This window comes from Hyperolius riggenbachi, chromosome 1, assembly GCF_040937935.1.
Source record: "Hyperolius riggenbachi isolate aHypRig1 chromosome 1, aHypRig1.pri, whole genome shotgun sequence".
Taxonomy (NCBI): Eukaryota; Metazoa; Chordata; class Amphibia; order Anura; family Hyperoliidae; genus Hyperolius; species Hyperolius riggenbachi.
The window spans coordinates 176,120,895-176,144,215 of record NC_090646.1 but is presented as its reverse complement, the minus strand read 5'-3'; the positions used below and the strand labels follow the sequence as shown (position 1 = coordinate 176,144,215).

Below are 23,321 nucleotides of genomic sequence, written 5' to 3'. Positions count from 1 at the left end.
CTGTATGTTGTCTAACATGACAGCCAACACGCAACAAAGTTCCACTGATGCAGGCCATCTCATTTTCTCGACAACTAGGAGTAGCTTCACATAGTTTGTAGATCTTTCACATTCTGGGTTTAATGGTCAGTCATCAAACATACCTAACATACCTAAGTTGCTTATTATTGCAAGTAACACTTGACTTTATACTGGTGATTTCTCCATTTAAAATCACAATATGTATGGGCAGTATTGGATACTTCTTATATTTATTTTTCAGAAAGTGTCTATCCATGTCAATGTCACATTAATCTTAGTTCTTTCCATTTCATAAGCTGCACTTCACAGCTATCATTCTAACATCTACAGAATGTAGTAAATTGAATTAGCTGAGGAGTTTATCGTTCCACACAATATCTATAAGCTATAGGCAAGCCATCTTGCTCGGTTCACGTCACCTTGATTCACTTAGATGTTGCAACACAGCTGATTATTATATAGCAGCGTCCTTGGGGTGCCTTCCCTAGACAGTACCACGAGAATCACATTTCATGTTTAAGTTGTGTGATAACAGTACTTCACATAACACCCGAGGATATGTGGAAACATTTTCCTACGGCCAAGACTGAAAATTACTCACAAACCACAGAGCCATTTTCTTTCTTCTGTTCCCAACATGAATCATAATTTTTCGGTCACCTCTTTCACCTTGAAAAATGATATTATTAGACTGAAAGAATGAACAGTGGTATTTATTGAAGGATTGATATGCCTGACGTAGTATTTTATTTTTCATAAATCTGTCAAGAAAGCCGAGAAGCATATATATATATATATATATATATATATATATATATATATATATATATATATATATATATATAATATTTGTGTGTGTGTGCTACTGCACTACACAATGCATTCTGTTATGGCAACAAAATGTGACATCATTCCATTAGTTTTAGTGTATACTTCAAATAGAGTTTCAGAAGTACAGTGGGTCCACCATATTCAAACAACCAGTGAATTGCTGGTCCTTTAGTCCATTACCTCACAATGAAGCTAGTATGAAAGAGTTGTGGTGCACAGACTAACTCTGTGGCCCATATGTAATTAAAGTTTTCTCCTTAGTTATCTCTTAAGAGATAATTTTCATCTTGTCAGCATTGTACAATTAAAGTTAGTGAAAGGTAATATCAAAGTTATTTTCAGTAAAAGGGCATTTTATGGCATGGTGTGGAAATATCACCTGGGAGAAAACAGGAGAAAAACTGAATTGCATTTGGGCCTATGCATCTTGATGTTCAAAATGATCATCTGTGATTGTTTGACAGTATACAGGTATAGGTTTCCCCCAACATCAGCTGCCTCCTCTTCAGCTGTGCCCCAAGTTGGAAAACTTTGCCAGGCTGCCAATATGTTTTCCCTCTGTGGTTTACAACTGAGTGCTTTCTACCCTCTAAGCGGGACAGTACATGCTGCTTGGCAGGGAATTGTGCAACCATGTCTGTAAACTGTCACAATCATGAAAGAATGCTTTTGGTAACACATAATTGATATCTGTAGGTAAATTGTGCCCCTATAGATCATATTCCCTTTTATTTACATGAGTTATCTTTTTTTCTAAATTATAGATGTGGGAACATAGCTGACCATTCTATAAGGATCTAATTAATTCAAATGTATTATGGGATTATAAGCACTTCAGTGGTTAAAGGTTTTGATGGCTGCATGGATAGGAAAGATGTCACAGCGCTGTTTTTTGTAAAAAGTGCCATGTCAGGAGACAGTAACTGTGAGAGTCATTGCTTTCACTACGACTATATATAGAAAGATAAAATTATGCCAGTGGCTTTCCAAGGTCTAGATAAAGGTTACTTAATTAATCACAGCACTAGGGACTCATACTGTAACATCAGATATTAACGCATTTTGGACCGTGCAGTGTCCTTAATCATAAAAGATTAGTGATTAAAGACCCTACGTGGTCTAAACTGCCTTAACAGCTGCTGTTCTGCATTGCTCCTGTGGCTAATAAAGTTGACTTTATCTAAACTTTAAGCTAAGTACACACTGGACTCTTTCCAATTGGTCGGACTCCACCAAAACTTTCATGAGTTTAAAAAAAACAACTCTTTCAATGCTTGGATAAATACATATGATAAAATATGTGTGTATGCAATGATATGTCATAAAATATGTAGAAGCCCAAAAGGATAAAATGACATGAGAGGTGGTCATGCACTTTAATCATGACCAGTTGGAACTGATCTTAAGCTACTTAGCTCAGCCACTAAATGCATTGATGGAGCCCTTAGTACATTTTGTTAACTATCTATTGGTCCTATTCTTGATCAGGTAAGTGTTGATTCCATTCTCTTGTATGTATTTAGCTTTTTATCCTCTTGGGTGCTTCCATATGCCATTGCAGTTCGTGTGAACAATATATCACCAGTAGTTAGGTTTTACATGACGCTTGCCATTTTAAGAAGTGTTGTGAGGACAATACAGATCCTGTGTAAAGGTGGCCACACACCATACATTTTTTTAAATATCTGTTCAATTTAAGAATTGCAATTAATTTTTCTGACTGATTGTAACATTTTTAAAAATATGACCAATGTACCACACACCTATGTACAATTTTTTTCTCAATTATGATAAAAATTATTGGAAACTCAGAGAAAATTGCTAGGGTATGTATATTAACAAATTAACAATCGAACACACTCCACACAATCTTTAGTAGAAAGTGAAGAGAAATATCTGGCATTCCGGATTTATTTAAATCGAAAAAAACGGGAAATCCGATTTTTCAGTCGAAGGAAAAAAAAGCTTTTGATTTTTTCAAGAGATACGATCGTTTTTATCGAATTACTGTAAAATCGGATCATGTTATTGTATCGTGTGTGGCCACCTTAAGTCTTATACAGTCTAAATACTTGTCTTTGGGGTATAGTCACTAAACTGATGTAAAATGTATGTGCACACACAGGCCACGTACATTTAACTGAGTGTTACTTAAAGTATGTTGAGTAGTTTGTGTAACTGGTATTATGCACACAATGTACCCATTGCTTGTTTAATGCTCATTATGCTATATGCATAATACATAATTTTATGTCACTTTAGTGAATACACCCCTTTGTAAGTGATTTTGTATGGTCTTATATCATTATTGCCCAAAGCCATTGCATAAAAAAGGTGCTTCTAAATTATTTCTGATAATAAAAATAAAAATGATATTGGTACAGTATTTCAGCCCAGAGTAACATACTTTCTATGTCTATCGAATAAATTGCTACTGCTGTGTAAAAAAACTAAACATTTTGATTGCATATTCTTCTATTTTGTTTTGCAGAAAGCGGATATTGCTATAGCTCCACTAACTATAACCTTAGTGAGAGAAGAAGTTATTGACTTCTCCAAACCTTTCATGAGTTTGGGAATCTCTATTATGATCAAGAAGCCTCAGAAGTCAAAACCGGGAGTGTTTTCCTTTCTCGATCCTTTAGCGTATGAGATCTGGATGTGCATTGTGTTTGCTTACATTGGGGTCAGTGTAGTTTTATTCCTGGTGAGCAGATTTAGTCCATACGAGTGGCATACTGAGGAGTTTGAAGATGGAAGAGAAACTCAAAGTAACGACTCATCTAATGAGTTTGGGATATTTAATAGTCTCTGGTTTTCCCTTGGTGCCTTTATGCAGCAAGGATGCGATATTTCGCCAAGGTTGGTGACACATTTCTTTCAACTTTGTGCATTTTGGGTCTGAAGCCACGCCATGGTGTATATATACTCAGTGTAGCAGTGGAATACTGGATACATACAAACACAACAATCTATGTTGATACAATCTATGTTGGATGAATGAAGCAGAACTTAAAGAGGAACTTTAACCTAGGATTGTACTTCCTCCCAATCAGTAGCCAATACCCCCTTTCCCAAGAGAAATCTTCACCTTTTCTCTAACAGATGAATAGGACATATATTGTATGTCTGATATTGTGGTGAAATCCCTCCCACAGTGTGATGTCAGGGCCATGGCCCTGACTGTTTGCTGTCTGTGAACCTCATTGCACTGTGGGAAGTAATGTTTACACCAGCCACACAAGCAGTATCTCTCTCTGTGCATAGAGCTCTCAGTAAATGAATATTCTGCAGAGATCACTTTGCCGGATTGAAGATGTTGCCACCTGTGATAAATTTCAGAATGTAAATCAGGGAGAGGAATGATCTGACAATGAGCAAACACAGACTACAACATTTATAAATTAATATTGTAAACAGATAAGCAATTGTATTCATGACATTATTGTCACTACAGTTCCTCTTTAAATTATAGGTTAAAATACATAATCTATGTGGGTGCTTTCTCACTGAAAGTATATACACCATGTAAAGACTACAGAAATGCACAAGGTTTCTATCATTCTATGCCTTCTTGGAGGGGTACCGTGTTTTTGCTGCATTCCCATACTGCAGTTCTAGGTCCTCATGGCCGGTATGAACTGTGATGGGATAGAAGGATGGTGAGCTGCAGTTGAAATACATTTTTGTTACTCTGATATGTAATTCATACTTGACTCATGTGAACCCATTTTATACTAGGTAATGCTCACAAATTTTTTTTTCAAAATAGTGAACAACAGTATTATTGCAGAAAGGAAAATATATTGTTGTTATTACAGTGCCTATAAGGTTGGTATACTGACTATTACCATGTTAAAAGCATAACCATCTACTGTAATATCATAGAACCCTGCAATCACAGCAATCCTCTGACATCCTGGAACACACATATTTTTGGAATGTCTAAAGCCTCTGGAACATCACAGATTAAATTAGGATTTAAAATAGTCCTTTAACAGTAAATTCCTGATCCAATTCACTTTTCTCTTAAGTTTTCTCCTAGGAGATAATTTTTCATCTACTATTTTAAATAACATTTTAGCACTCTGCAATCAAAAAAGTACTGAAAAGTAGGTGAAAAAGCACTGTCAAAATTAATTTAAGTATTTTCTTGCTAGTTGGTGTCTTAAAGGGCATTTTATTGATAACGTGAAAATATCACCTAGGAGAAAACTTGAATAAGGGTCCAACTGTGTAAAGTGTTAAAATGGAAAACAAAGCAAAGCAGATTAAACTTAAAGTTGGTTAAAAAAATCAACATGAAGCAGTATTGTACAAATTGGTAGTCATACACAATCTATAAATTACTCCTGGTAAATGTATGGAGAGTGGGTAAATATGCAGAGTGAGCAAATATAGTACAATGGAAGTGCTGTTAACCTATGGCAAGTGTTTAAGTTGTATGATTATAGCAAGAGTATGGCTAAATAGTACAAATGTCTCAAAATATCATACTAAAGCTCACAGATACATAGTGTTTGGTGTGCCAAAGTAGTTAGACTCATCCATATGTGCAACAGAATTTATAATTAATGAATGGACATGTTTTTTTTTTTTTTAAGTTTCACTGGACTGTTTGCGGACTGAAAAAACAAGTATTTACCTGCAGAGGTGGCTTTTCTATGGGCTCTTTCACACCAGAGCCCGTTTTCTGCGGTGTGACGCAAAGTCAAAACTCTGCGTTAACCAAAGTAAAATGAAAGTCCATAGACTTTCATTTTACCTTTCACATCCAATGCTGCGTTTCGGTGCATTGCGGTTCGATGCACCTGGGAACTTCTAATCGTCGGGAGCCGTTGTTTTCCCATCGGGTGAATTTAATAGCTACCGGTGCTGATTGTGTCGCACGGCAACATCCCGACGACACACCGGAGGCTATTCAACGTGTGCTGGAGAATGGCTCCTGCACGCGTTGTTAGATGTGAAAGAGCCCTATGTCTTTGTTCACATGCTAGATGTTTCTTAACAGAGGTGACCAATCAGGACTGTCTCTGATAAGAATCTAGCTTGCATAGGGTGGCCTCAATGAGATGGAGAGAAATCCAGAGTGCCGCTTCATGGCCAAGCGCATTGTTCTCCTCCTTACATTTCCCGCTCTGCCATGCGCCACGTGTTGTCCCTCCACATCCTCTATAGCAACAGCTATACAGCTTACATTTCCCCGCTCCGCCATGCACAAAGTGTCGTCCCTCCACATCCTCCATAGCAACAGCTATACAGCTTACATTTCCCCGCTCCACCATGCACAATGTGTCATCCCTTTATATCCTACATAGAAACAGCAACACAGCTTACATTTCCCCGCTCCACCAAGCACAACGTGTTGTCCCTCCACATCATCCATAGCAACAGCAATACAGCTTACATTTCCCCGCTCCACCAAGCACAACGTGTTGTCCCTCCACATCCTCCATAGCAACAGCAATACAACTTACATTTACCCGCTCCACCATGCACAATGTGTTGTCCGTCCACATCCTCCATAGCAACAGCAATACAGATTACATTTCCCTGCTCCACCATGCACAACGTGTTGTCCCTCCACCCCCTCTACAGCAACACCTAGTGACTCATTTGAACAGCACTTGAACCCGAACTGTCCTCCTACATATGTAAAAGGCTTTAGGCATTGGACAGACAGCAAATGTTTATTATCAATCAACTAAGAAATGTGTTGGTTCTGTTGATTGGAAATTAATTATTTTTCAAACTGATCAGAAAAAAACATTAAACTATAATTTATTTGGTTGTTTAGTGATTATACAGTAGATGCTCTAAATGTGTACATTTGAAAGTGCCACAAGATATTCTACTATCACCTGCTATTGATAGAATATTAGTAGTGTTTCCGATAATCTACTATTGGCCTATCTTATCCTATTTTCATGCTAACCTTCCCTGCATCTATGCCTAACACTAACCTCCTCCCCTCTACGTATAACATTATCCTACTCCCCTATGCCTAACACTATCCTCCTCCCCACCTACACTTAACACACTGCCTCTATCAAACACCACTAACCTGTTTCCCTGTCACTACTATAGTCACTTTCCCCACTGCCAAGAAGTTCAGGTATATAAGTAGCCAAACTCCATCAAGGTTCCCACTGCTGTCTCTTCGCCACTATAGAATGTAGTGGAACTCCACAGGTAAATTAACCCTCTCTGCTGCAGCCCCCTGCACAAACATGAGCAGGTACCAAGCTAGACGCTCATTGGCACCAGACTCTCTTCTAAAAATGTCTCTGGTGTAGGCAGGACTAGTAACTGGAAAGGTCTCACCTGTTACTATAGTTCCAGTGAAGATTAAATCCTGGGATCTAAATGATTCCACACAGTAGATCACAGACAGAAATTTCCAAGTTGCCCTTTAAATAAATATACCTTTGACACTGCAGTATGTTTGGAATGTATTTTCAGTAGTGGTCATTGATGCTTGGAATGGAAATAAGATTAAAAAAAATGTATTAGCTTTAGGGCATAACGGTATGAATCATGAGTTCAAGACACTATTATTCTTTTCAGGCAATACTGCGAGCCTCTTTAAATTATTAAGGACCTATAAATCTCCTTTATTGGACATTATTTATTTCAACCAAGTGAATACATGGTTATACCATCTGCTACTGGAGACAGGAAGACAGAGACAGTGTGTGTTATAAGTTTATTTTGTGCATGTTTATTAATCTTTAATCACACAGTGTTATTTCATTCCTGCCTTTCTGCATCATTTCTACCATCAGCGCTAGTCCTGTTTGGAATTGATAACTATCAGTATTTTTGCTCAGTATTTAGTATCTCATCTTACACGTCTTTTTTGCATCTCAGATCAACATCCAGTATTTGTACAACATTTGTACAACACTCAGTAAAACAGTAATTTTACATTTGGAGGATTGTTACAATATTGAATACATACCGTACCTTAAAACATGTGAAAGTTCTAGTCAAAGCACATTTGTCATGATAAAGACTTCCGCTGTAAAGCATTCCAAGGCAATAGCTGAGCTGTCATGCTAACTATTATTTAGCTGGCAAGCTAATGCACATGGTTCCTTATGATATCTTCTCTTATAAACCTCTTATGTTTGATAGTAGAGCAACAGGCAGGGCAAACACAGGATGTTCAAGGGAGGGATTCCTGAAAGGTCTCCCTTAGCCACGCATAGTACAGTATAATAATATGGTAGGACTCCATGCTGGGTACACATTATGCAATTTCCCGTCCGACTGACAGGTTCTGACAAGTATTTCCTAAAGGGCCCATCTGCTCCCCATCAACAACGGGACTGATCAGAAGCAGGTTGGATACAGATAATAATGAGGACAACGGACATGGCTAATGAAGGGGAAAGTGAAGCATCCGCACAGCAGGACACGGGGCTGTGCTCATACCTGACTCTGTTAAGTTCCTCAGAGCTGCTCCATGCTTTGTACACACACTGCTGCTCCATCCAAAGTCAACTGTAGCAGGAAAATAAGGGGGGCAGTGCTGTGAACTGCAGGATGCCTGCAGATATTCTGGTGTCTCAACTTGTCCCTGTCCCAGAGGCGTCTGAGCCATTAGGCAGCTATAAATTTTCGCCTAAGGCAACAGGAAGAGGCAAGGGCGCTTCTGCACTGAGTAGTGAGAGAAGAAATGCCTCTCAGCTGACTCAGGTGTCAGTTTACACAGCAGCAGCAGCTAACAGCAGCGGGGCTGACTGGACTTCAGCTCAATGATTCAAAGAACCACAGTAATGAATGAGTCAGTGAGAGAAGGCACTCATCCTAGTCAGGGATCCAAGGAGTACAGCATCATCAGCTCCTGAGTCCGACTCCTGAGAATTCAGTCCCTCTCTCTCTGCTACTGGTAACTGCGTGGATGTAGAGACTGTGTAGCAGCCAGGCATTGACTTCCCCCCAGGCCGCCTTTCATTCAATGATTTAGGGTTGGTCCTGTGTCTGCTGAATTCAGGTTTGTTGATGTAAGGCAATGTAAAACACTAGGCTAGCTGATAAAAGTGCAACTAGAGGGCAGGCAAGCTGGTAAATATACACAGCATGATGTAGAACTCGTCTGGAGGGTCAGTGGGAAAAAAATCTGTCTGGTCTCTCCCCATTGTTATAATGACTGCAAGTGCAGATAAGGTCTTAAACAGGTTGAAAAGTTTTGACAGTCCCTAGACTCCAGGAGGGCTGCTTGCTGACTTGTGTAAGAGACTGGCAGGGACAGCAGTTCTATTACCAGCAACTAGTCTCTGTGTAATGTGGGACTGCAATACAGATAAACTGCTCCATCTCAGGCTATTCTCAGTCTCACTCCACTCCTCCTATCTCTGTATGTGTATAGTGTATGTCTACCGTGTGCTGTGTATAGTGTGCTCTGTGTGTGTGTGTGTGTGTGTGTGTGTGTGTGTGTGTGTGTGTGTGTGTGTGTATAGTCTGTGTACTGTGCTGTGCGTGTATAAAGTGTGTGTGTGTGTACTGTGTACAGTGTGTATGTTGTGTGCAGTGTGTGTACTGTGTGTGTGTGTGTGTGTGTGTATAGTGTGTGTGTGTGTGTACTGTGTGTGTGTGTGTGTGTGTATAGTGTGTGTGTGTGTACTGTGTGTGTGGTGTGTGAGTGCATGCCACAATAAGTATATTTTATGGTGAAACGCTCTGCTGCATAACAACTATTTTCTGGTGAACCCATGCCGCAATAAGTATATTTTATGGTGAAACGCTGCTGCATTATGATTTTTGGGGGTCTTGGGGGTGGGGTTCACCACAGGAGTGGTGTTCACCATGAGGAGTGCGGGGTATGGGATTGGGGGCAATCACGGGGGGGGGTGCCACAGGATTTCTCACCTGGAGTGACAAAATGGCTAGAGACGCCCCTGCCCTGTCCCTAGACACTGGACCAGCCCTGGTCTGAGGGGTGATTCTGGGCAGCTGTAATCCCCCCTGCGTTTTGCCTATGACAGGTAAACTTCAAGCCGTACATAATGAAGAACATACAGTGTATGTGTTATGTATTTAGAGTTTATCATAAATGTGTGCTCACTTTGACAGTATTTTAGCACCTTATAAGTTAGCTAAAACTTGATATCTGTCATTTTGTTCCGCTTGATGACCATGTCATAGCCTCAACTTACTGTATCCTGTCCTTAAAGGACCTCTGTCGCAAAAATCCTAAAATGTAAAATATATGTAAACATATACAATTAAGAAGTATGTTTCTTCCAGAGTAAGATGAGCCATAAATTACTTTTCTCCTATGTTGCTGTCACTTACAGTAAGTAGTAGAAGTCTGACAGAACCAAAATGTTTTGGACTAACCCATCTTCTAAAGAATTAAGGCCATGCTGAGAATCCCTATGGAGAGATGGACTAGCCCAAAACCTGTCGGTAATGTCAGATTTCTACTAGTTACTGTAAATGCCAGCGACATAGGAGAGAAGTAATTCATGGCTCATTTTACTCAGGTAGAAACGTACTTCTTATTTGTATGTGTTTTAAATTTTAAGATTTTCGCGACAGTTCCTCTTTAACTTAACCCAATTGCCTATGTTTAACCTTACCCTCTCTTCTCTTTCTTGTGACTAACCTTAGCTGTAACCCCTTCATGATCAGCTTTAGAGCAACTTCTGTTGAGTTCAGAGCTCACTATTTTCACGTGAATGGGCATTATAGAAAGGGTGCTTTGGTAACCTTCTGAGTCAGTGTTTACTGCTTATATGCCTTGTATATGTGGTACGTGGCCCAGTTTCTACTTGTGTCGGCATCAGTCTCTGAGATGTAGGTGGGCACTTGTACTGATACGAATACACCTCCAATTCCCTGTGTGGAAACGCTGCTAATCACCTCTAGTGGAAACAAAACATATCACAGCAAAGTTTATGCCTCTCACAACACCATAAAAAACAGCAGATCTCAAACTTGGAGTGCAGAGTTTGATAAACTGCAGCCCAACTCTAAAATTATGATGAACACAAACAACCTTTTTTACTTTATTCTACTGAGCTGAAGGATAATGAAGAATTTTATTTAACATTGTATGTTTTTAATAAAGATTTCTGCCTTTAGGAGACAAAAATTGTCAACTACCACCTTGATGAGATCACAGAATAGCGGGAGGTAATGAAAGCATAAAAAGTTAGCATTTGTGCTGTTGCAGATAATTTCACTTTGAAGGTGCAAGAGCACAAATGCTAATCGACTGACTTTCTAACGTTTGCTGTTGTCAGCCTGATATGGGCTAAGAGGGTAAAACAAACAGATTTGAGGGTCCACTTAGGTTCTCCATATTATTCGCTTATTCTCTATAATATATAATTACACACAGCTACACAACATTTTACAGGAGTACAGTAGTGCCAAGCTTAGAGCTATATGAACAGGAAACCATGCTGGGTTAACACAGAGCAGTAACAAATAGGGAATGTGATGTTCTTTTCTGTAAACTGCTTTTAAATCAGAATGCCAAAGTACTTCTAGTGAAGTGTTATTTTCCTCATCGTGGCTGAAACTGGAAAGGATCCTTTCTTCGCAGAACAAACTTACTGTACTACGGTGCGTAGCATTATTACTATTATTTTTGTTATTACTTATATAGAATTCAAGTCAAGTTTTGTACTAGTTTTTGATACTTTTCAATTGCAGAGCGCTGAAAAGTTATTTTATCTCCTAGAAGAATTCACAAAGCTTAGCGCTAAGGGTATCACTGGGTGTGTGATGGAATAGGCATCAGTGAATTACTGTAGTGTAGCCTGAAACAATGCCATTAAAGGTATCCGCATCCAGAAAGTGAAGAAGGTGCCAGCTTTGGTTACTATGTAATTGAAAATGTTGATCTATTGCAGGACAGATGGAGGATTTAGGACTGACAGTGAAGATAAAGGGAATACAACTAACGCTGAGTGTCTAGTAGGGTTATCAGCTAAAAACAAGCATCGGTTAGAAAAATAAGGGTTGTGAACATGGTAGGGAGAGGTTAGCACTGTTACTTAAGGAAAGTTGGGGTTATCACATTGTATAGGGATTGTTATTGTAATCAGTTATAGTAAAAAGATTAAAGCGGAATATAACCCTGCATTTCAACTTTGCTCTAAAACATTATTTACAGCATATTATATGCAAAAAGCATATTTTTTTTTTACTAGACCAGCATTGGAAGGGTTAAACACAGAGGTTTTAAGTTCCGTGCAGACGTTCAGATAGTTACATTCTATTTAGTTATATGTATATATTTAGAAATGTTACACACTCTTTGGCTGTCCTCCAAGCTCCTTCTCAGTGAGAGAGATGAGTCACAATAAACACTTAGAAACATTTGTGTAAACAAAAAGTATCTAACTCAAGTTCGGATGCGTCTGCAAAAATCTCCAGGGACTTTAAAGCCCTGTGTAACCCTTCCAATGCTGGTCTAGTAAAAAAAAAATGCTGGTTGCATATAATATACTGTAAATAATGTTTTAGAGCAAAGTTGAAATGCAGGGTTATATTCCGCTTTAAAGTTAGGCATCAGGAAAGGGTTGCCATCAGAATGTGGATTATGTTACAGGGAAGCAAACGTTTCACATTAGGAAAATATTAATGTTAAGGGTAGAATATTAGGGTTGGTTCACACGGGCGTTTCTGTGGCATTTAACGCGGGTTTCAGATGCGGCGGTTTTTGTAATCTACCGCCGTCCCCCTGAAGTGAACCGGAGTGTTTAGAGCTGGCTTTTGAAGGCTTTCATGAAAGCCTGGCGGTAGATCCCGGCGTTGCATCTATTCTCGAAAACAACATGTTGCTTTCAGAGGCGGTAAATGCCAGGAAACAATAGCAGAGACTAGAATTGCTAGCCTTAAACACTTTCTAAAAGCCTTCAAAAGCTAGTGTCTAAACACTGGCATCTAAACACCGGCGTTTGAACGTGGCGCCAAGCGAAAGCTCGGCAGAAGCCCGTGTAAACCAACCTTAAATGTTTGTGTAGCTGAGCTCTGAACAACATAGGTAAACACTGCATCAGGGCCTAACACAGACATGCTGAATCCAAATGCAAAGTATCAGTAAATGCATAAAGCCCAACTAAAAGTAAGTGCAGGTACTTTCCCCTGTCCATTTGCCCTAGTAGTACAGTAAAAAATTGAATGGCGTTCCCTATCAGGGAGTTGCAACTTACTTACAAAATCCCATCTTCAGCCATTCTTGACCACTATGGAGATGCAGTCCTTTTAGGTTAACATTTAAGGGATAATACATGGGAAAGTGAGACTTGCTCTGTGATGACTATTATTCTCTATCTGCAATATACAGCAATACCAATATACATTTAAGTGAAGGGGGAAGTTTGGAGCTTTGCACTGAATAGTAGTGAAGCGATACATTGTATGTTGTATGTTTGCAGTGAAACATCACATTTTGTATATCAACCATGTCTTGTTTTTTATATACAAAAAAATATAAAGACCACACCAATGTTGACCATATAATAAGTACGGGGAGACAGGACTTCTGTTGGAAACGTTTTGTCTCCATGTGTCGTGACTACTGTTCATTCTATCCCATTGCTTTATACTGATTATAGAGCAGCAAAAAAGAATCCTCTTATTGTACCGTACAACACTTGCTAACACTATTGCTAAGCATGCGTGCTTTATCTCAGTACAAAAGCCCCATGCTGTGGATAAATGCTATCAGAATAGGTATTGATTCACAGGGCCTGCCTCTTCCATTTCGGCATACCTGGTTTCATCTGTATACTCTATGTGAAAGGAAGTTTCCTATACCTCAGTTCATTAAAAATCACATCCAGCATTGCTGTATCTGCATATAGAGTTTGCCTCTAAATTCAGCTAATATACTCTCAGTTTATACCCAACCTAATTGGATTAGATGTTCAGAGGGATTCTGATGTCACCCACTAGTTATCCCAGTAACTTCCTGGCCTCTTGAAGGTAAACAAAAGATGATCATACCAAGTCAGGGAGGGCTGCCTGGCATCTGTTTTAAAGTGGATCTGAGATAAACTTTTACACATTGCATAGTTGGGTTCCTTTTATATAGTTATAGGGCATTCCTCATCAAGCCAAATACTTTTTTTGTTTTAATACTCTAATTCCCTATAAACTAAACAAGCCTCACCCACAGCTCCTTTTGTGCCTTGGCACTCTTAGAGCCATGTAGCAAGGGCTTATGGGAACTCAGTCTGGGCAAGAGGAGGAGGAGGTTACTAGCCAGAGATTTCAGAGGCAGAGGGGGAAGGGGGGGGGGGGGGAGTGAATTTATCACAGGCTGACCTGAGGGTTGGAGATACTATCAGCTTGCCTGTGTAATGTGACAAGCAAAACATGGCTACCCTCATTGTATCACATAAAGAAATAATCATAAACTGTTGAAGCTGTTTGCATCTAAATTTTAGATAAGATATATAGACAAGTTACTTGTTATGGTTAGTTTTTCATCTCGGATCCGCTTTAAATAACACATTCCCACCACTGCTTATCTTTATTACTGCTGGAGGGTGGATAGTTGTAATTAAATAGGAGTTTTCACATGGCTACAATGTTACGTTCTAACAGATATAAATGCATCTGGTTATTCAAATTAGCAGATCACACAAGCTGACGTTGTGCACATACATCATCCTGTAGTGCATAAAAAGACCATATGTACCATTGAATCTCTGAAGGATTACCTGTCATATTTTATCTATAGTGTTTTATACATTTTTTTTGTCATTTTGACAAAGCTTTAAATATTCAGACATGCATGTGCTACCTCTATTATCGTTTTTCAGTATGCCATGTTTATCAATTCATTCAAATTAGTATTCATCTTAAGCAACAATAGATCATTTATTACATTTCCATAATTCCGTTCATAAATATTATTTTACTTCTGTAAGTGACTCATTGCTGCATGCACTGTTCTCACTTCTATGCCAAGTGAACAGCAATAATGTTTTAATATATAGTTGCCATGACAACAGCATGAGCTATAATTAAATCCACTGCATTCTTTGCTACTGCATTGAAGGAGGAGAAAGATAAAGCCTAAACCCTTTGATCAGAGTTTTAACTGTTCAAGGAGAATAAATTCACTAACATCACAGAAGGGTTGCTTGGTGTACTAGATTCAAATGTGATGCCAAAATTCTGAGCATTGAGGTGCATATTGTATATCACTTATTGTTATTTATACATTTCAGATATATGCCACGTTTGTATATTAACCACTTGAGGTACACAGGTTTATACCCCCCTAGTGACCAGGCCATTTTTTACAATTAAGCACTCTGCAGCTTTAACCACTTGCCGACCGCACGCTTATACCGTGCGTCGGCAAAGTGGCAGCTGCAGGACCAGCGACGCAGTTCTGCATCGCCGGCTGCAGGCTAATTAATCAGGAAGCAGCCGCTCGCGCAAGCGGCTGCTTCCTGTCAATTCACGGCGGGGGGCTCCGTGAATAGCCTGCGGGCCGCCGATCGCGGCTTGCAGGCTAAATGTAAACACAAGCGGAAATAATCCGCTTTGTTTACATTGTACGGCGCTGCAATCAGCGGCCGGGGATCGCCGCCATGTGACAGGGGACAGCCTGTCACTGGCTGCACAGGACGGATAGCGTCCTGTGCAGCCCGGATCACCAGGGGGGGCAGGTAGGAGAGGGAGGGGGGGATTTGGCTGCAGAGGGGGGCTTTGAGGTGCCCCCCCCCCCGCAACACCCGGCAGGCAGGAGCGATCAGACCCCCCCAGCACATCATCCCCCTAGTGGGGAAAAAAGGGGGGCGATCTGGTCGCTCTGCCTGCACCCTGATCTGTGCTGGGGGCTGCAGAGCCCACCCAGCACAGATCAGCTAAAACAGCGCTGGTCCTTAAGGGGGGGTAAAGGGTGGGTCCTCAAGTGGTTAACAGTTCATAGCACAGCCATACAATTTAGCAGCCAAATGAGTCTTACCTCCTTTTCTTCTGTCTTTTGGAGGTCTCTGATTGCTGCTGCTACTGTCTGTTTTGGTTTAATAAAAAAAACACAGATTTTTTTAAAATTTTGTTTTACTATAGATAAACAGCCCACTCAATGCCACTTTCTGCACAAGAAAGAGAGAAAGAACTACGAAACTCACATGTAGAATTAGAAAGGAAAGCAGTATGTTTTGCAAAATAGCAACTCCCACTAGTTATATATGGGAAGATCTTTTGCTACATCATGGTCTTCATTCACGCTAGGAAAATTCAGCGCAAAATAAGACTTGATCTGTAAGGAAATGTCAATGGGTTTAACTTTAGGACAACACCAGGCAAATGCTCTCAGTATGTATTAAAAATGTGCTGTTTAATTTGCATCCTGGGTTATCCTCATAATAATCATTAATTAGTTTCAGAGTTTGAATTTGGAACACTGAATACTGCTGAATACCACACTTCAGCACCATTTCAGTACTGCACAAGTGGAAAAGATCTGTGGGAGTTCACATACTTGTGCTTCATGGCGCGTTTCATGTCACTTTGATGCTTCCTCCTTCCAAGGCCAGAAGGAGAAAGCCTCGGAGTCACATGAAACGCACTGTTGAGTGCAAGTAAGTGATTCCGTTTGCCTTGACCTAGGTATTCTACCGATATTGCCTAAACGCCACTAGCACTTACCTTGACCTCAGCTCTTGTCCATCTTATTTATCATCTCTCACAGTGGCCTTCCCTGTTCACTTCTGTAAGCAGAGGGGTGATCCTGGAGGCCACAGCTAGGGAGTCTTCAGCAGTAAAGAATCTAGTGCCTGTTGAGGTACCTAGACGTCCACATCCTTATTGAGTGCTCTGGTGAATAACAGAGGTTTCCATCCATTACAAGACCTGGGTGAGCCCACGTTACCCACTTTTGATCTGTCTAGTGTTAGGTTTAGTTACAATCTAGCAGGAACCTGTATCTATACAGGTTAACATGCAATTTAACTGCAAAAATTAGTGATGACACCATACTGCATTGGCCTATATATGGCTGTACACAAAGTTGAACTGCTTTTGGGCATTCCAGGAGCCTGCTTTTTATATTCATATACTGACTCTCTAGACATTGGTAGTCAATTCACCACTGGTGGGCATCTCCCCACCTCCACCACATGCTCTTCCCACTACTATCATTCTTCCCCACAGGGCAATGCCATAGTCTTGCGTCTTGACAAGTTTGTAAAGGCATGTCTAACTGTCCATAAACAAGAGGTGACAAGGTTACATGGACATCTTTGGCAAGCTGCTGGGGAAGTTGCAACTAGCAGTGAATATATGTGTCGGTATTTTTTGGTGTTGGTGTTTAATGTGTGACCCTTAAGGCCTATTTCTATTTCCAGTAGTTCTGCATCAGTTCTGCATCAGTTTTTCTGGAACACGTTAGTGAAAACAGGCCCATAGACATTAATTGGAGTCAGTTTTTCTGAATTTAGAATATGATGCAGAAATCTGCAACATGCCATCCATAATTTTTCTGCATCAGAAAATCGCGCTTAGTGGAAACAGGCCCATAGGCATTCACTGGAGTCAGTTTTTCTGCATCCAGTATCCGTGTGTAGTGGAAACAGGCCGTTAGATATGTGGTGGAATGAGCTGTTTGCTTTAACTATCGCTGAATACATGCAGTCAGTTTTTGGTTCTTGTTTTTTCTTTTTCTTTTGAATTCATAACCTCATTCATGTAAGCAATGTGTAAAGATAGGTTAAACAACTGTGAAAATATGTGTGAACACAAGATAAATATTTAAATCACAGTCATCATGTTATATAAATGAATGATGTAATTTCTTAAGAAAAGCACATTTGGTCCTTTCTTCAGCACAGGCTAAGTGGTTGGTAATTCTTTATGTTTGTGATGTATAAGAGTTCTTTTTTTTGGATTTGTGCTTATAAATTCTCAGAGGCAATTCATTGCAAATCTGTATTGGGCTTTTAATTCATTTTTATTGTTGAGTGTATGTGTAGAATGGCATATTTTTTTCGCTCACAAGGGCAATAGCCTTTATGTCTCTTTGAAAAGAATGGTGTACTTTACAAGTGAGGCATTTCAGGACAAGTTGCTAATATGCATTTAAGAAGTATTCTGCTTTACTTTTAACAGACTAGTATTTGCCCATCCTCCACACGGCCTTTAAACAGTGGCTACCAATAGTTATCTAAAGGGCTTTGAAACATGCATCTTTTATTAAGTCGATACTGGAGCAGATTGTATTGCTTACCTTCAAAGGACCTTAAAGTGAATCCAAGCATTAAAAATTAGGGCTGTGATGATAAGGCAAAAAGTCAAATGTTACCTTCAGTAAAAGCTGCAATACAAAATCACTTGTTTGTTTCAGACAATAAGTAGGTGAATGATATACAAATTACTTCTGATGGAAAGAGTGTCAGGAGGAAATATCACATTCTCAGGAGGAAGTCCTTATCTTTGAACTTCTAAGTCTCTCCTTTATTGTGATTGATGGGGTAACTGACCATTGAACAGGAGCACTACTGCCGTGCTGATTGGACAGTGCAGTTCATCAGCTAAATGGTGAGCTCATCTTCCTGGTCTGTAATCAAGCTTATACTGTTAGGCTAAGTGTGCCCAATGCAACAGTTTGGCTCATAGTGCGGTCTTCCCTCTGCCAGACTTATTTTTATTACATCTAAAGGAGCCCGTTAACAGTAAAAATGTTTCACCAAATGTGATCTTTCGATGCAATTTTTAAGATCGAATTGTATAGAAAATTTGCCGTTTATGAAGGCAATCGATAAGGAGCGATTTTTTGGTCGATTGCTAAACAGGATAAAATTGATTCAAAAGTTGGATTTTATGATAAAATTTGAAGAAAGAATCGTTCAGTAAATGTGAACAATCGATAAATGCCTTCAGATTAGTTACAATCATTCAAATCACATCGAAAGGTCGCATTTAGTGAAAAATTGTACCGTTAATGGGCACCTTTACAGAAAACAGGTTTCATGACCTATTCAGGTGATTTTACTGGCCATATATCAGAATACACTTTAATAATTATTGAGAATATTAGAAGAATCGCAGGATCATCACCGTGGTAGGTAAATATTACAGGACCTACTGTGCCTGCCCCACAGCCGACATCTTTGTCAGCTGTGTTTTCGAAGGAAACAGTGATGGATCCCTGAAGTTTAAGGTGGCCACTAATGATACAATTTGTTGAACGATCTTTCATGAAAAATTCTTCGCATGAATGATCGGACATTATCTTTTGGGACCACTAATGGACAAATGTTTCCTAACCAATCCGATCAGATTGGATGGATCAAACCAAAAACCTCATCAATTTCATTAATTCGATCGGATTGGTTAGGAGATTTTTATCCATTGGTGATCCCAAACAATCATTTACGATCGATCATGTGAAGAATCGTTTGTAAAAGATCATTTGCTAAATTGTGTTATTAGTGGCCACCTTTAGGAGGATGGGGGAAGCTGCATTAGGATCCAGAGGCTTCCCCCTCCTGATGTAAGGGGTTTGTTACAGATTCTCTTTAAAGTGATTTAAACTACTTATAACAGTTTATGCAATACTGTAACATTAAACAACAAAAATATGTCATAAAAAACATGTATAATTTGTACATGAAAACTTTGTGTGTATCCAGGGGCGTAGCAATAGGGGTTGCAGAGGTAGCAACCGCATCAGGGCCCTTGGGCCAGAGGGGCCCCATGGGGCCCTTTTTAAATCAACGTATAAGCTGTTTATTGGTCCTGTGGTGGTAATAATGACTTCTATAGATGCTTTGAATGGTAGTAATCATTAACAAACTGTTCCCCATCCCCTTCTTGCACCTCTAATACTGTGGATGACCTTGGCAGGTTTTGTTGCATCGTACCAAGTGTTACGTATAGAGTGAATGGGGAGGCCCCAATGTGAAACTCGCACCGGGGCCCATAGCTCCATAACTACGCCACTGTGTGTATCTCTGAAATGTTGTAACTCGATGTAACTATTATGAGTATTTTCTTGCTTGTTGGTGGCTTAAAAGGAACTTTATTGATAAGATATGACATTATCACCTAAGAGAAAACTTAAGAGAATAAGTGAATTGGATCGTGTTTAAATGCGGGGTTATTATCCTGTTTATTGTCCTCATTGGAGAGCTCAGAATCGGACTCTGCGAGGCAATAACAGCTGCTTGTTTTATGTCCATGCGGCCATGTCTGCTTGCTCAGACGTTTCCTACAAGATAATTACAGTCATTCATTTGTGTCCATTCAATGGCTGTATACTGAAGCACACAACACAACTGTTATATATCAACAGAGTAGCTAAATGTGGAAAGGCATGCACAATACCTTCTGAGATATCTTGAAGCTTGAATCACCTCTCTGTTTCATTACTTTGGTTTAAGGGTTATATAAGAACCCCCCCCCCAAAAAAAAAAAACAGGTTAAACATACCTGGGGCTTCTTGCAGCCCCCTGAAGTCATCCTGTGCCCGTGCAGCAAGCAGTGGCGATGCCCACATAGCTAGCCAGTTGTGGCCAGCCGGAGGCAACTGTGCATGCACGGCCCAGAGCCACGCTCACCCTGTTCGCGCTCCTGTTACCAGGAGCGTTCTGCGCATGTGCAATAGTGATTTTCCCGTACTACGCATGCGTAGAATGTTGCCGAGAACGGGCGTGCGATCAGGGTGCGTGTTGCAAGCCAGGTTTGTGGGGGTTGCTACTGTTTACCAAGGCATGCGGTAGAATAGCACGGGCACAGGATGACTCCAGGAGGATGCAAGAAGAACTAGGTAAGTTATACGGCTTTTTAAGTTAAGATTTCCTTTAAAGGGAACCTAAACTGAGATGGATATGGATTTTTCTTTTTAAAATAATACCAGTTGCCTGACTCTCCTGCTGGTCCTGTGTCTCTACTTTCAGCCACAGTCCCTGAACAAGCATGCAGATCAGGTGCTCTGACTGAAGTCAGACTGGATTAGCTGCATGCTTGTTTTAGGTCTGTGAAACACACACTACTGCAACCACAGAGATCTGCAGGACTGCCAGGCAACTAGTATTGTTTAAAAGGAAAAATCCATATCCCTCTCAGTTTAGGTTCCCCTTAAAGAGACACTGAAGCGAAAAGAATTATGATATCATGAATAGGTTGTGTAGTATGGATAATTACTAGAACATTAGTAGCAAAGAGAATATTCTCATTTTTTTTTTTTTCAGTTATATATATATTTTTTTTATAATATTGCATCATTCTCTAATATTTGCAGTTTACACACTACTCAGCATTCTAAATGATTTTACAGAGCAGCCTACTGAACCTTTAAACCCCTTCTCTGCAGAGAAAAAGAAGATACAATGACTAACAGTTGAGATAACAAGCTTCAGAAGACAGAGCTCTCTGCAACTTTCAAAGTTGTGGAGCTTAATGGCTCTTTTGCATAGATAACATGGAGTTTCTTAACTCTTCTTGTACTGGAAACAACATTAGACTTATGTTTCTGCTGCTAATGTTTTATTTCTTAGCTGTACTACACATACAAATCATTATATCATAATTTTTGTTCCGCTTTGGTGTCTCTTTAAGTTATAGTTCCACAATTCCGACAAATTTAAAAATTATAAAGTAGATTCAATAAACAAAACATCTTCATAACGTTAAACTATATACAGACCTTGAGAGTATACTTTGGATCCAATGAAAAAAATAAAACACAGTTTGCTTGTTTTTGTGGGGGCTGTCTTACAACTGTCTACACTTATAGATAGTTGGCAATGGTATGTTCTTACAGGGAAAGCATGCTATTGTCTTTACAGTTCCCACATAACAAAGTTTGAATGTGTCCATATAGGTACAGCAAGATCCTGTTTAAGCATTGATTTTATGCAGTTGATAAATATAATTTGCAAAGTTAATTTTCTGATAACATTTTCAATATCTTGTTAGAAAAAGAAAAAGCTATTTGTGTCTGTTCTCCCTACAGTTTTTCATCATTGTGATTGCTGATTCTCTTGCTGCGTTGATTTCACCTAGAATTTCCATATGCTTTTTCCTTTAATATAAGTTGCAGATTTGATTTATTGCATGTGATTTTGCTGACCAAGGCAAGGCAACAATTCTCAAGTGTGGAGATGCTGCGGATTTCCAAAGCTACATCCTTATTCATAGCACTAAGTAAAAGAATGACGAAATCATCAAAGGTGGAAAACGCTATATATGTATGTCGGTTTACAAAAAGTGTGTGGAAGTGCACTGGTTTTTGATGGATTGCTACATGCCACTGCTTCATTTTTGCCTTTCTTTTTGAGTATCGTTCTGTTAATGCTGATGCCTCTGTTCTGTTTCATTTACTCATTTACAAATTTTAAAAATGAATTTCATGCTTGTTATTAGATCCCTGTCTGGCCGCATTGTTGGAGGTGTATGGTGGTTCTTTACCTTGATCATAATTTCATCCTACACGGCTAACTTAGCTGCCTTTCTTACTGTCGAGCGGATGGTATCGCCGATTGAAAGTGCGGAAGACCTTTCCAAACAAACAGAAATTGCATATGGAACGTTGGATTCAGGGTCAACCAAGGAGTTCTTTAGGGTAAGTCTATAAGTGTCCTATTTGGCATTTAATATGCCGCGAAACTTTGTGTATTATGCTAAATAGCCTTTTTTGATAACAAAAGTCAGAGGTATTTAAGTTGAGCTTGATATACTATGGTTCTCCTGAACTGGAGAAAACTGAAGAAAACACTACTAACTGGATCACAGCAAGAATTGGTGAACGGTTAGGTGTTAAATGGTAGTTTGGTTGCATTTTCATGGACATACTCCAGGGTAAGATATTTTTTTTTAATTAACCACCACTGCTATCAGTGGTCTGTCCTCTATAGAGTACAACTCCTCTCGCATATCATGACACTGCTCTGCAGAATGGTACAACTGGGGCCATGTCATATAAGGGAGGTGGTGAGTGCTTAGTAGCAGCACAAGAATTGACTGTTTATGTCCCTACTTGATAACCAATCAAAACTATTTACATTCTGTTCTGCAGGGCAGCATCATAATACAGGATAGGAGTTGTACCGTATACAGGACTGACCATTCCCATTGATGGTAGGGGTGGTATAAGTAACAATGTTTTGGAGACCCATTGTAACCGGCACGCGCTCAAGCATTGACAGCTTACTTGTTGAACTCTAATCACACTAAACTGAGCTCATCTGCCCATCAAAACAGGAGTACTGCCAGGGATGTGAGAGTAGTTTTGTGTGATAGGGTGCGTTTGGCAGCGTGAGGAGGAGTGCTCCATGTTAGACGTATGTGTTGTTTTTGACCACTTTGTGCTGAGCATACAGTATATTCACATCATTTCTGGCACCTGATTGTCCAGAATGACGTGAATATTAATCAGAAACTCTTGATGAGCTTAGTGCGTTCTCATGACCCATGGGCAACAAGTGGTGGAGGCACCAGAATTTAAGACCCTGGTGTTCAATCTCCCATCTCCCCTGGCACCAATC

General features: G+C 39.7%; 1 protein-coding gene across 5 annotated transcripts in view; it reads left to right on the top strand.

Moving 5' to 3' along the window:
- The window catches only part of GRIA2 (glutamate ionotropic receptor AMPA type subunit 2), a 217,320-nt gene that overhangs the window by 147,247 nt on the left and 46,752 nt on the right, over positions 1-23,321 (top strand). For all 5 annotated transcript variants that reach the window (XM_068278876.1, XM_068278874.1, XM_068278875.1 and 2 more), the window contains exons 11-12: positions 3,344-3,714; positions 22,201-22,399. In XM_068278876.1, coding sequence (XP_068134977.1) covers positions 3,344-3,714; positions 22,201-22,399 — 570 coding nt within the window. The remainder of the gene's footprint in view (positions 1-3,343; positions 3,715-22,200; positions 22,400-23,321) is intronic.